The 12,037-nt window shown below is 43.5% G+C and overlaps 1 protein-coding gene across 1 annotated transcript in view; it reads left to right on the top strand.

The window, feature by feature from the left end:
- Positions 1-12,037, top strand: part of MBOAT1 (membrane bound O-acyltransferase domain containing 1) — a 109,351-nt gene that overhangs the window by 85,760 nt on the left and 11,554 nt on the right. The window contains exons 8-10 of the mRNA XM_004693311.2: positions 2,275-2,467; positions 7,702-7,805; positions 11,329-11,393. Coding sequence (XP_004693368.1) covers positions 2,275-2,467; positions 7,702-7,805; positions 11,329-11,393 — 362 coding nt within the window. The remainder of the gene's footprint in view (positions 1-2,274; positions 2,468-7,701; positions 7,806-11,328; positions 11,394-12,037) is intronic.

The raw sequence follows: 12,037 nt of genomic DNA, 5'->3' as shown, positions 1-12,037 counted from the left end.
GAGTGGCAAGGTGGCATTTTGCCCGTAGACATGTCGATGGGAAGGGACTAGCACCCTTGGGTGGCGTCTCTTCAGCGCAAGTATCATAATTTTGGTGAGCACAGTGAGCACTTAACTGAGAGTCCAGCAGTGCTCTTGGATGTGATAATATTCATTCGCTTTGTGGGAGATAAAACTCTTGTGTCATCAAGGTGGGAACTTCAGTTCTGTCACTGTGAAATGACATTGTTGGGGGTGTCAGGGAACTGGTTGAACTTGCTCCATCCAGGGGAGTGTCCACACAGTGTCACCCTGGGGCAATCTACACGCACTGGGCCTCTGGGCCTTTCTGCAGCTGTCACTACCCACCTGTGCTAGCTCAAGCATAGCATTACCCTACAGACAGAATCCTGTATAACTAAACCTTTTCCCCTTGTTTATTATTTAAAAAAATTACTTCGAAGATTTATTTTATTTCTTTGTGCATACAGGAGCTGGGGTGTAGGCCAGAAGTGTGTGTGGCGGGGGTGAGAGGACCCACCAGAGACAGAGCGGGGAGCAGAACAGGCAGCTGACTGAAATACACTGCTAGGGGGAGCAGCAGGCGAGACAGGAGAGGTCTGCTGCGCCATGTGGGTCACCTCCTCAGCTGGGAATTGAACTCGTGCTGCAGTGGCTGGTGATAGCCTGACTGCACTGAGACTAATTCTGCACCATCAGGGAGGCCCTCATGGTTGTTCATTTTTTGTGCATTATTTGGTTTTGCTCCTTAGATACAGGCCCCATAGATACAGTTCTCCCACCACCACATCACCCATGATCCATCACGATAGTCCCTGCTGCTCTTCCCTCTTCTGTTTTGACACTGGCCTCCCCCCACCCCTGCTTTATGCCTCAGTTCTATAATCTGCTAGTAGGTAGAATGAGGGGCAACCAGAGACCCCCAAACCTGCACACTCTAAATGGGTTCTGCCATCTGCTGCATAAAAACAACGTGCATAAGACCATCAAATAGAAAAGAACATTACTAGAATTAGTATGCGGTAGACAGACAAATACTGTGCAGCAGAGAGAAAAGAAAAAAATACAGTTTCCAAATGAAGCACACAAAGTCACCCATGCCCAACCGAAGTGGGGCCTCTGAGGCCTGAAAGCCTGTCACAGATGAAGGCACCTCCTGGTGGGGACCTGTAACAAATGAGCAAAGGGGCCAGGCTAGTTTGGAAGGAAGGGAGCAAAATCAACATCCAAGATAAAGGCTGCCTTGGTCAGCCCCCCCACGGGTCACTCACCTACTTCTGTCTCGAAATTTCAAGTGACTCCCTCCATGTCCCTTAGGCCCCTGATACAAGTCCAAGCCCAGTCGCAAGTGTGACTTCTTCACATGTTTCTGCTCCACGAGCCTCCTCCAGCTCTTCCAGTTCTTTCTGGCTATAGACACCTGCTTCTCCAATGCTCAGGATATACAAGCCCCTGTCCTTTTATTGGTAGAATTTTCTGGTAAGAGTTTCTCCCAGGCCCTCCCTGGTGGCGCTGTAGATTAGGACTCAGCACTGCAAGTTGGCTGCAGCCATTTCAGGGCATGTTCGATCCCTGGCCCCGGAGATGACCCACGTGGTGCAGCAGACCTCTCCTGACCCACCCGTTGCTCCCCTCAGCAGTGCACTTCATCAATTTGCCTGTTCTGCTCCCCACTCTGTCTCTGGTGAATCCTCTCACCGCTCCTGCACCTCTGGCCTGCACCCCAGTTCTGTATGCACAAATGAATAAATATTTAAAAAATATCCATTTTATAAGGACATTCATTCAGTCCTCATATGGGAGAGGTCTTTCAGCATTGAAATATCACATACGGGCCCCACCTCTTGGCGCAGTGGGTTAAACCACAGCACTAACAAGCTAAAGTCACTTCAGCATGAGTTCGATCTCCAGCCAGGGAGGTGACCCACATGGCACAGCAGACCTGTCCTGACCCGCTCGCTGCTCCCCTCAGCAGTGTACTTCGTCAGTCAGTCAGCCTGTTCTGCTCCCCACTCTGTCTCTGGCGAATCCTCTCGCTGCCCCTGCACCTCTCTGGCCTTACCCCAGTTCTGTATATATAAATAAATCTTTAAAAAAAAAAAAGAAAAGAAAAGAAATATCATACACATGCCCATTATCCCATTGTGTCATGAGAACACATGTCTGTTGTCGCCCTTCCCAGGGCACATCACGAAAGCAGCCTTGTTTTTAATCTGCCAAAGTTGTTTTCCTTGCACAGAATCTTTGTAATTTGCCACTGATTTCTGCCCTCAGGGAGCTGTGGTATCCAAGCTGTGCATGACCTTGCTGTCCCTTCTTCTGTTCCTGACGCTCACGAAGACCTTCCCTGTCACCTGTCTGGTGGATGATTATTTTGTCCATGAAGCAAACTTCCTGACTCGCCTCTGCTACTTGTACGTGGTCATGCAAGCCTCAAAGCCCAAGTATTACTTTGCCTGGACATTAGGTAAGTTCTATGGTGTAGCCTGCTGTGAAAGACAGGGAGGAAAAAGATCATGTTCTCTGGGTGGCTGAGCCAGAACAATTTGGATAAGCTAATTAAGGGGAAAAAAAAAAGCCTAATCCATACAGACAGGCAGTGAAGCCAGGGTCATTTTTTTTTTTAATCTTTTCAAAGTAGTGTTTCTCCTTTGTTGTTCATAAACTCAGTTATTTTCCCTAAAGAGAAAAGCAGTCCTATCTGGGTGCAAATCCAATGGTATCCACAACTGCTTCCACCAGAGTTAGGGGAAAATTCTAGGGTGATCTGCCTTTCTTGCACTTTTTCTGGGTCTTACATAATACAAGATACACAGTGGATTGATTTTCCCAAGGTGCATACTAATTCAGGTTACAATTTTTCTCTTAAGAAGGTGGTGGTTTAGCTTTGTGCATCAGGAAACTGACTTCAAGTGATTTATTTTCTTTTTGAGGTAATTTGACTTGGTTTTATCACATTTTTACCCCTGTGATGTCACTTAGTGAGTATTAAGCTTTTATCTCTTTCCTTTCAAACAGTTTCAGACTGGAGAAGTTAAAAGCTTTGCTAAAATGAGCAATAAACAGTAAAGGATTTTGATAAGGTTCGACAGGCCGCTCTGTTTCACTTTTGAAACCCTTCCAGTATAGAGGTTTAACATCTTTGCTGAAAGTGTCTAGGATTTGATGTCAGAGCAGTGACTTGGCTTATTAAATCATATGGCTGGCCCCTCAGCTCCTAGTACTTAGCCCAGACCGCGAATAATAATGAATTGACTTCTCCCTATCCCTGCTCCAACTTTTTTTTTTTTAGATTTATTTATTTATTCGTACAGAACTGGGGTACAGGGCAGAGATGTGGAGGGTGAGAGGATTCACCAGAGACAGAGTGGGGAGCAGAACAGTCAGATCAACGAAGTACACTGCTGAGGGGAGCAGTGGGCGGGTCAGGAGAGGTCTGCCACACCGTGTGGTCGCCTCCGGGGCAGGCGGGGATCGAACTCATGCGGAAGTGGCTTTAGCTTCTCAGTGCTGTGCTTTAACCCGCTGAGCCATCAGGGAGGGTCCCCTGCTCCAACTTTTAACCCCATATTTGCAGCTGCTATTTTTTTTTTCACTTTTTATTACGGTGGTAAAATATATAGCACTTTCATCGTTTTAACCATTGTTAGGTAAACAATCGGATGATACTAAGTTCATTTATAGCGTGAGATCAATACCCGCCTTCCCCATCAGGCCAAACAGACACTTTGTTCCTATTCAGCTGTCTGAAAAGTCTCCACTCTGCCATCCCCCAGCACCTGGCCCACATTCTTTTTAGGGATGAAAATATTCAGTAGTTAGTATTTGTAGAACACTTGGTCAGAGACACTGGAATTAGAACTTCCCTAAAATTTGCAGCAGGCAATTTCTGGCCACATCAGTTTAGTTCAAGGAGTTTTTGTAGAGTACCAGCTTCTTAAGAGGAGTTCAGAGGTAAGACATTCCTGTGCCCCAGAGATTGTGAGACTGTCAGACACCTGTGAACACCAGCCAGGAAAACGGGCCCAGGGATTGTAACACTGAGATGATATGTGTGTGTCTGTGTGTAAGTATGTGAGAGAGAGAGAGAGGCTGAGATAAATCTCTCCCTTTTCCAATAGTCTCCTTCCTCACTCCTCCTTTTCTCTCCCCCTTTCTCTCCCCTTCCTGCTTCCATTCTGTACCCCAGGGCTTACGGGCTGGCTCCTGGATTAAATCAGCTCCTGATTTAAGGGGGAAGGTGGCCATTACTCAGCCCCATAGGGAAATTCCAGCCTGAGGTGGGTTCTGCTTGTGGGCCCTGGCGGGGCGGGGGTTCCAGTGAATGGGGGAGCTGGTCTCATGCTCCCCTTCAGGGAAAGCCCTGATATTCAGGGTATGGAAGTCACCCTTTCTGTGGCTAGCTTCCTCTGTGAACTTAGCTCTTCCCCATCAGCTCCCATCTCCTCCTTTGTCTTTTTTTTTTTTTTTTGGTAGCTTCAATAGAAACACTTCATTAATTTGTATGACCTCAATTTGAAGTTTGTTACAGTTCAGATTGCCTGGGCTGTTCTGAAATTAACCTTTGTATTATTTATGAATAAAGCAGCAATGAATAGTATACCAGGGACTATTTAAACTGCTTAACCGAATAATTGTTTTATCTAGCTCCTTAAAACACCATTTACATATAATTGATGTACTAATTATACATGATTATAAATTTAATCCTTAAAGCTGTGCCCTTAATGACTCTCAGTTGAGCTGCACCATGTTAGCCCAGTTCTAGTTACTTTTTATAGTGAAATAGTAACGTGGTTTTCTTTGGATTTGGTGTGCGATTTAGGTTGCTTTCACCCTACTAATTAGTGGGACTTAACTCACCCAGGCCATATTGTCTGGATCACCAACTCCATAACATGTTGTTCAAATTAATTTATTTATAATAATATGTAAGGGACAGGCACTATGCAACTGAAGCCAGTTTTTTTTTTAATAGTTTATTTTTACATCATTTTGTGCTTTTTCCATCTCAGTTGTAATCCCGTGGGCTTCCCATCACCAAATCACCTATGTGCCATCACCATTTTTTTTTTTAACCATTTTTGATCCCACTTCCCACTCCACCCCCGTAAAATGTCTCTGGTATATAGTTGTTTTTTATTATAATTTTTCCCCCAGTCCTTTATACTCCTGCTATGAGTGAAACCATCCATTATTTTTCCTTTTTTTTTTTCTGGCTTATATCACTAAGCATGATCCCCTCCATCTCCATCCATGTTGCTGCAAAAGGCACGAGTTTATCTTTTTTGATTGCTGAATAATATTCCATCGTGTATATGCGCTACATCTTTTTCATCCAGTCATCTACTTTTGGGCCTTTGGGTGGATTCCATGTTAAAGCCAGTTATTTTGAACTTGCAACCTCTGTCTGCTCCAAGACCAAAGCCAGGTGGACTGCAGTGGGGGCTAAGGGAATCGAGAATTCAGTGTTGTCTAAGTGCAACTTGTTGAGAACTGCTCCTGCAGACCTCTGTCTCTCTTTGGTGTGACGCTGGCCACTCTGGTCATGCAAACAGAGTTCTAGTACTTAGGGTCTGACTTTGTCTTGAGGGATCTTGCTGTTAACATCACTAAGCCTTGGGCCCTTTTACAGCAAGATGGAATGATGGTGGCAATGGTGGTGGTGGCTGACATTTCTGGGGTGCTGACTTGGGCCAGGCAGTATGCTATAAGTGTACATTTCATTGTACACTGTCAACATTCCTTTCAATTAGGTTCCATGATTGGATCCATTCATAGTCAAAGGAATAGTTTCTAGATGTCAGGCCATGCATTTATTCTGTTGTGGGATGGAGACTGGAACAAAGAGCCATTTCTTCAACACCGTTGTCACTCTTGCGTGCCGTGCTGTGTAGATTCTCAGAAAGATAGTTGTCCCGTTCTTTTAGATGAAACCAGATGTGCTAGATGTGAGGCTGGAGACAGGTAGAGGGAAGTGAGGGCTGGCCTGCTGACCCCAGCCACTGTTTTCATTGGCAATACAGAAACAGATCTCACAAAGTTTGTGTTTTAAGGCAATAAATTAAAATCGCCCTATTTTAGTTTTTCTCCTGTTACTCACCAATCTGTTCCCATTAAAAACTCCTCATTCCTTAGCTGGCACACTCTCTCACCTCATCTTTCTCTGCCTTTTCTCTTGCATTTCCATGGGAGAGTGACCTGGCAGAACTCAATCCCTTGCCTTCTTTCTTCTAAAAGAAACCAGATCATTTTGTAGTAAAGTTGTGTGTGAGATAAGCAGTACTAAATCATCAATGATGCCAAAAGTAAAAGTTATAGAGCAGGTTATTGTAGATTTTGAAACATTTTTATTGAAGTAATTAATGTTGGTTTGTAAACATGTGTCACATGTGTAGCATTATAATTCAGCCTGTATAACTTCATCATGATCACTCCAAAGTCTAGGTTTCATCCATGACCAGAGAATTGACAATCCCCTCACCCCCTTACCTATTTCGCCTGCCCTCAATCAACCCTTTTGCCTTCGGGTAACCACTAATCTGTTTCCTGAAGCTGAGAGTTAGTTTTTTGTTTGTTTGTTTGTTTGATTTCTTTGCATCCCACTCATGAGTGAAATCCTGTGGTGCGTCTGACTTACTGCACTTGAAATAATACCTTAAGGTCTACCCATGTTGTACAATGGTGGGCCTGAATATTCAGAGGGGCCCTTCCAAACCCACCTTGAGGTGAACTCTTGTAGAAGAATGACAAGTGCTACGGGGAAGATGAAGACTTTACAGCACTGTGACTTCTTTGGATTAATTATTCAAGAGAATATTCTAATAGATTTCACTTCAGAGACATGAAAAGAGAAAATTGCCTCTTAGTCATCATAAGAAAATGCTGACTCCAATCAACAAAAAGTGTTGATTCATCCATTCTTTATTTGATTACACCAACTTTTCATTAAGGGGTTGATTAGAAATATAATACTCGCTGCAGAATGACATTTTCTTCCAGTTCAGTGATGTGTGACATAAAGATGGAAACAGGAGCTTTAGAAAGACTTTCTGGGTGGTGGAAGGCATGTCCCTGGGGGGCCTCCATGGCAGCTGCTCCCAGTTTCCATCTCTAGTTCTGTTCTTTTTCTTGGGTTCTGGTCTCCACTTTTCTATCTGTGCCTTGGCAGGCCCAACTGATACCCACTGGCATGTCCTGCGTGCCATGTCCAGAGTGAGCTCTAATTTCTCTTTGCGGCTGGTCCTCTTCCTGACTTAATGCTGTCTATCAACTAATGTTCCCCTCGATCTCGCTGCACCCCCTCTTTCTGCTGGTCTCTGCTCCTGAGATTCTCGGTCTTATGACTTCCCCTTCTCCAATTAGTCACTAAAGCCTTCTGCTTTTGGTTTGGATTCTTTTTGTCTCTTTTACTTTTATTTTGCATTCTGTGAACATCTTGCACCTTCTTACTTAAGCAGGTGCTGACTAAATGCTGGTGAACACATAAAAAATGAAAAAAAGTGAGGTTGCCAAAATAGACAAAAATGTGTCCAATTCATAATGGTACCAAGTTCTTTACGTCTTTTGGGTTTGTTTTTTTTTTTTAACCAAAGAAACTACAGCCTGTCTCTCAATCTTGAAAGTGCACAGACATTTAGTCTCTTTGATAGCAGGAATGTGACTTTTGTTCCAAATTATGTTTTGTTTTAAAAACCATAGCTGATGCAGTGAATAATGCAGCTGGCTTTGGGTTCAGCGGTGTGGATAAGGATGGAAATTTCTGTTGGGATCTGCTTTCTAACCTAAACATCTGGAAAATTGAGGTGAGTCAATGATGCTTTGGAATCAAGCTGGCATAGTGATTGCAGTGAAGGGTTTGCTTTGCGTGGTACCCACAGAAGTTTATCATCAGATCTGAGCAAAAGCTGGCTCATACATATTTTGCACCTTGAAATAGATTTTTTTTTTCTGTTTTTTGAAAGATTCTTTCTTGATTGTTTTCCTGGCTCAAGGAATAACGAAACAAACAAAAAAAATCTGAAAAAGAGCCAGGAAAATCTTTTTGTTGTTGACATTCTTGTTCTTTCAACTAGAAAGTACAGATATCATTTTCTCTTGTTCACAGTTTCCTTCTGTCAAGAGCACAGACGGGAAGCCCCTTATTTAGCTTTTAGTATTTCAAGTGTTCTCTGTGGCCCCTCTGGAAAGATTTCACATGCATTCACTTTTTTTTTTTTAAGATTTATTTATTTATGCATACAGAACTGGGGTGTAGGCCAGAGGTGCAGGGGCGGTGAGAGGCTTCACCAGAGACAGAGTGGGGAGCAGAACAGGCAGATCAACGAAGTACACTGCTGAGGGGAGCAGCAGGCGGGTCAGGAGAATCTGCCATGCCATGTGGGTCACCTCCGGAGCTGGGAATTGAACTTGTGCTGAAGTGGCTTTAGCTTTGTAGTGCTATGCTTTAGCCCTCTGTGCCACCAGGGAGGGCCCCATGCACTCACTTTTCAGAATGAATGGTCTCGGTGCACAGAATCAGTGTGACTTTTCTCTTTCACTGGCTTTATCTTGGACCTCAGTTCTCGCTACATCTTCATCCTCAGAGATGGTCCCTTTAGTGCCCCATCCTTCTTGGCGTCGCCAGCTTTGGGAACCCCAAGTCTTGGCCACATTCCTCCTGTAGCTTCAGGGTACAGACTCACATGTTGGTTCTCTTATGTTTGCACTTGGTGCTTTGGTTTTCCAAGTACTTCAGGGCGGGAAAGTTGGGCAGAGGGGATGTGCTGCAGGAAGCCAGGGCTATGGAGACTGACCTCTTGCACCTCTGTGCATGGACACTGCCAAAAGGTGCCATGTCCTCCATCTTTTTGACTGAGCGTCCTCTTCGTCTTCAAAGACTTAGTCCCAGCATTCAAAACCACCTTTTCTACAGCTTGGAGATTACCCACAAGCTTCTCTTTTCTATAGACCTGATGTCAGGGCATGCCCAAGTGTGTTACAGTTATGGGACAGTGCGAGGGGCTCCTTAGAACCCCCTCTAAATAGGTTCTACCACCTGCTGCATCAAGACAGGTCTGGTGAGTAAGACCTGGTGAGTAAGACCTTTAATGGAAGGAAACTTTAATACAAGCAGTGTGCAACAAAGGAAAGACAAAGGATATAGTTTCCAGATCAAGCATCTGAAGTTACCCACCCGCTTTTGGTAAATGCCTGGCCAAACAGGATTGGCCGAAAGTAGGACCACTGAGGCCCGAAAGCCTGCTATGAGTCTGAGACTCTTGGTGGGGACCCATAGGAAAGGGGCAGAAGTGCCCAGCACATCTGGGACAGGAGCCAAGTCAAATCAAGATAAACGCTGCCATTGTTAACCTCCCCACGGGTCTCTCACCCACATCTGTTTCAACCAGCCCACCTGTCCCCTCAATTAGCCAGCAGAGACGAATCCTTCCCCTGGTGTGTCCAGGATAAAGGCTCAGCTCGTCAGCGGTGTATTTATCATAAAAGAAAACCAGGAGGGAGTTTGAGCTTTCAGTCACGTTGAGGTAGAGCATGGAGGTAAAGAAAATGAAGAAAGTTTGACTTCATTAAGGCACCTGGGAATACATGTAGCATTTTATTAGCCTGAGCAGATGTGGAGAAATAAAACTGATTTGGGTTTTGAGATAAAAACTTCAATACAAAATCCATATGAATCTATAGCTCATCTATCATCACCCTCCCTCCCTCCTTCTCTTCCAGCCTCTCAAATAGATGACACTAATTTAGGAGAGGGAAATGTAGAGCCTACGGAAGATCTTTTATGCTTCCATGTGAAGCATTGCAGCTTCATTAGACATCTGGTCCTTGTGCTTCATGCTTATAACACCAACTTTTGACAGGATTTTAAATAATTTATGTATCTATAGATCTTACAACATTTTCATTTTTACACAGTGTTTGCTTTCTTTCCTCAGGGGTAGCCCCCATAGATCTCCCCCCACCAGTTCACCTGCACCACCACCAGAGCCCCTGGTACTTTTCCCACCCTCATTTGCCCCCCATCTCCCTCCCCTTCCCCTGCAAAGTGTCTCTGATTTCTAGTTGTCTGTTTGTTATTGTCTTGTGTTTTTTATTGTCATTATTCCCCCCCACCCCCCATTCCTTATTTGGTTCCCTTGTATTCCTCTTGTAAATGAAATCATCCAATACTTCTTTTTTCCCTTTCTGGCTTATTGCACTGAGTATGGTCCCTTCCAGCTCCATCCACGTTGCTGTGTATGGCATGAGTTTATCTGTTTTCATTGCTCAGTAGTATTCCATTGTTTATACATACCACATCTTGGTCAGTCATCTATCTTTTCCCTTTCTGGCTTATTGCACTGAGTATGGTCCCTTCCAGCTCCATCCATGTTGTTGTGTATGGGATGAGTTTATCTGTTTTCATTGCTAAGTAGTATTCCATTGTTTATATATACCACATCTTGGTCGGTCATCTATCTTTGGGCATTTGGGTTGTTTCCATAGCTTACCTGTTGAAAATGGTGCGACAATAAATATAGGGGTGCAGGTGTCCTTTTTTTGAGAAACCTACCCATGAGGTGACTGATTTTGAAATGGCTCTTTCTCTGTGCTGATTTTCCTCCGTCATTGGCAGTTGGATGTATTTCTTTGTTTTCTTTTCTGAATTGTGACCTCTCCATGCATAAAATCTGTTACTATTCTAGCCCAAATTGGAAACATTTGTAGAGTAATATCACAAGACTGACCTAGTTTATAGATGACCACACATGAAAAGATAATTAGATTCAAGTTCTCGCCATCAAGGCACTAAATTCACATGATTAAACTTTTCCTGTGGAAAACTCCCCCCTAATATTTCAGAGTATTTAGCTTTAAAATGTTGATGACTGGAAAAAAATTTTCAAACCAGAATAGAGAAGAACCCACAAACTATTTCTTCAGTTTTCCTATAGTGACCTCTTCATGCATAAAATCTCTTACTATTTTAGCTAAAATTGGAAATGTTTGAGCCTGCAAAGGCTAATATGTAGCCTAATATGAAAAGAATGACCTAGTTTATAGATGACCATACATGAAAAAATAATTAAATTCAAGTTCTCTCCATCAGGACACTAAATGCACATTTGAAAATAAATTTGGAGAAACATGGGCACTTGGAAAGCCAAGTTTGGGCTGATGGTAATTCCCCTCCACACTGGAATCTTGCCGTGGAGCATCGATGAGCTGATCTGCTCCTGACAGAACAGTCACTATTGAACATCTGCCACCAGGGGAATTCTGGGGAGGACTTTGCTTTGCTTGTGGTATTTTTAAAGTTAATGATAGGTGTTATTTTCTTCTTTCCAGACTGCCACAAGTTTCAAAATGTACTTAGAAAACTGGAATATTCAGACAGCTACTTGGCTAAAGAGGTAAGAAAACCAAAAATGAGCTCATTCCTCACGCACTGGGAAGTGTTTGGATAAACAGCTCTTGTTTGCAGTCGTAATGTCATCCGACACTTCTGTTTTGTACTAATAGCTCTGCCTATCAGTGAAAGAATAGAAGCCCACAATGGAGCATTTATTTTAATGTATCGAACAGCTAAAACTGGCATTTCTGTGCAGAAAGACTCTTAATTCTTAGATCTATCCCATGAGATGTTGATAGCTATTAGCCCCAATTTACAAATGAGAAAAGTGAGACACGGAGAGGCTAAGTAGTTCCCCAAGTCACACAGCTAATGAGTAATAGGTATGAGGCCAAACAGTTTATGTCCAGCGTCTGGCTTTTACCCTCTCTGCTCTGGGGCGTTTGCTAGCTGAGAGCCTGTTGCTCAGATGTCAGAGAGGGTGAGGATCTGCATGGAATCACTGATAGTCACTATCTTTGTCTAGCATTGTAGCACTATTCACCCTAGAATTTTTAGGGTACATAGTAATAGAAAAATAGTGAAAAAAATCACTATTTTATTAGCTATGCATTTTAAAAAAAGATTTATTTATTTATGCATACAGAACTGGGGTACAAGCCAGAGGTGCAGGGGCGGTGAGAGGCTTCACCAGAGACAGAGTGG

This window comes from Condylura cristata, unplaced genomic scaffold, assembly GCF_000260355.1.
Source record: "Condylura cristata isolate star-nosed mole 26May11 unplaced genomic scaffold, ConCri1.0 scaffold00037, whole genome shotgun sequence".
NCBI classification, from domain to species: Eukaryota; Metazoa; Chordata; class Mammalia; order Eulipotyphla; family Talpidae; genus Condylura; species Condylura cristata.
The sequence above is the reverse complement of the archived record's forward strand: the minus strand, read 5'-3'. Positions and strand labels throughout refer to the sequence as shown.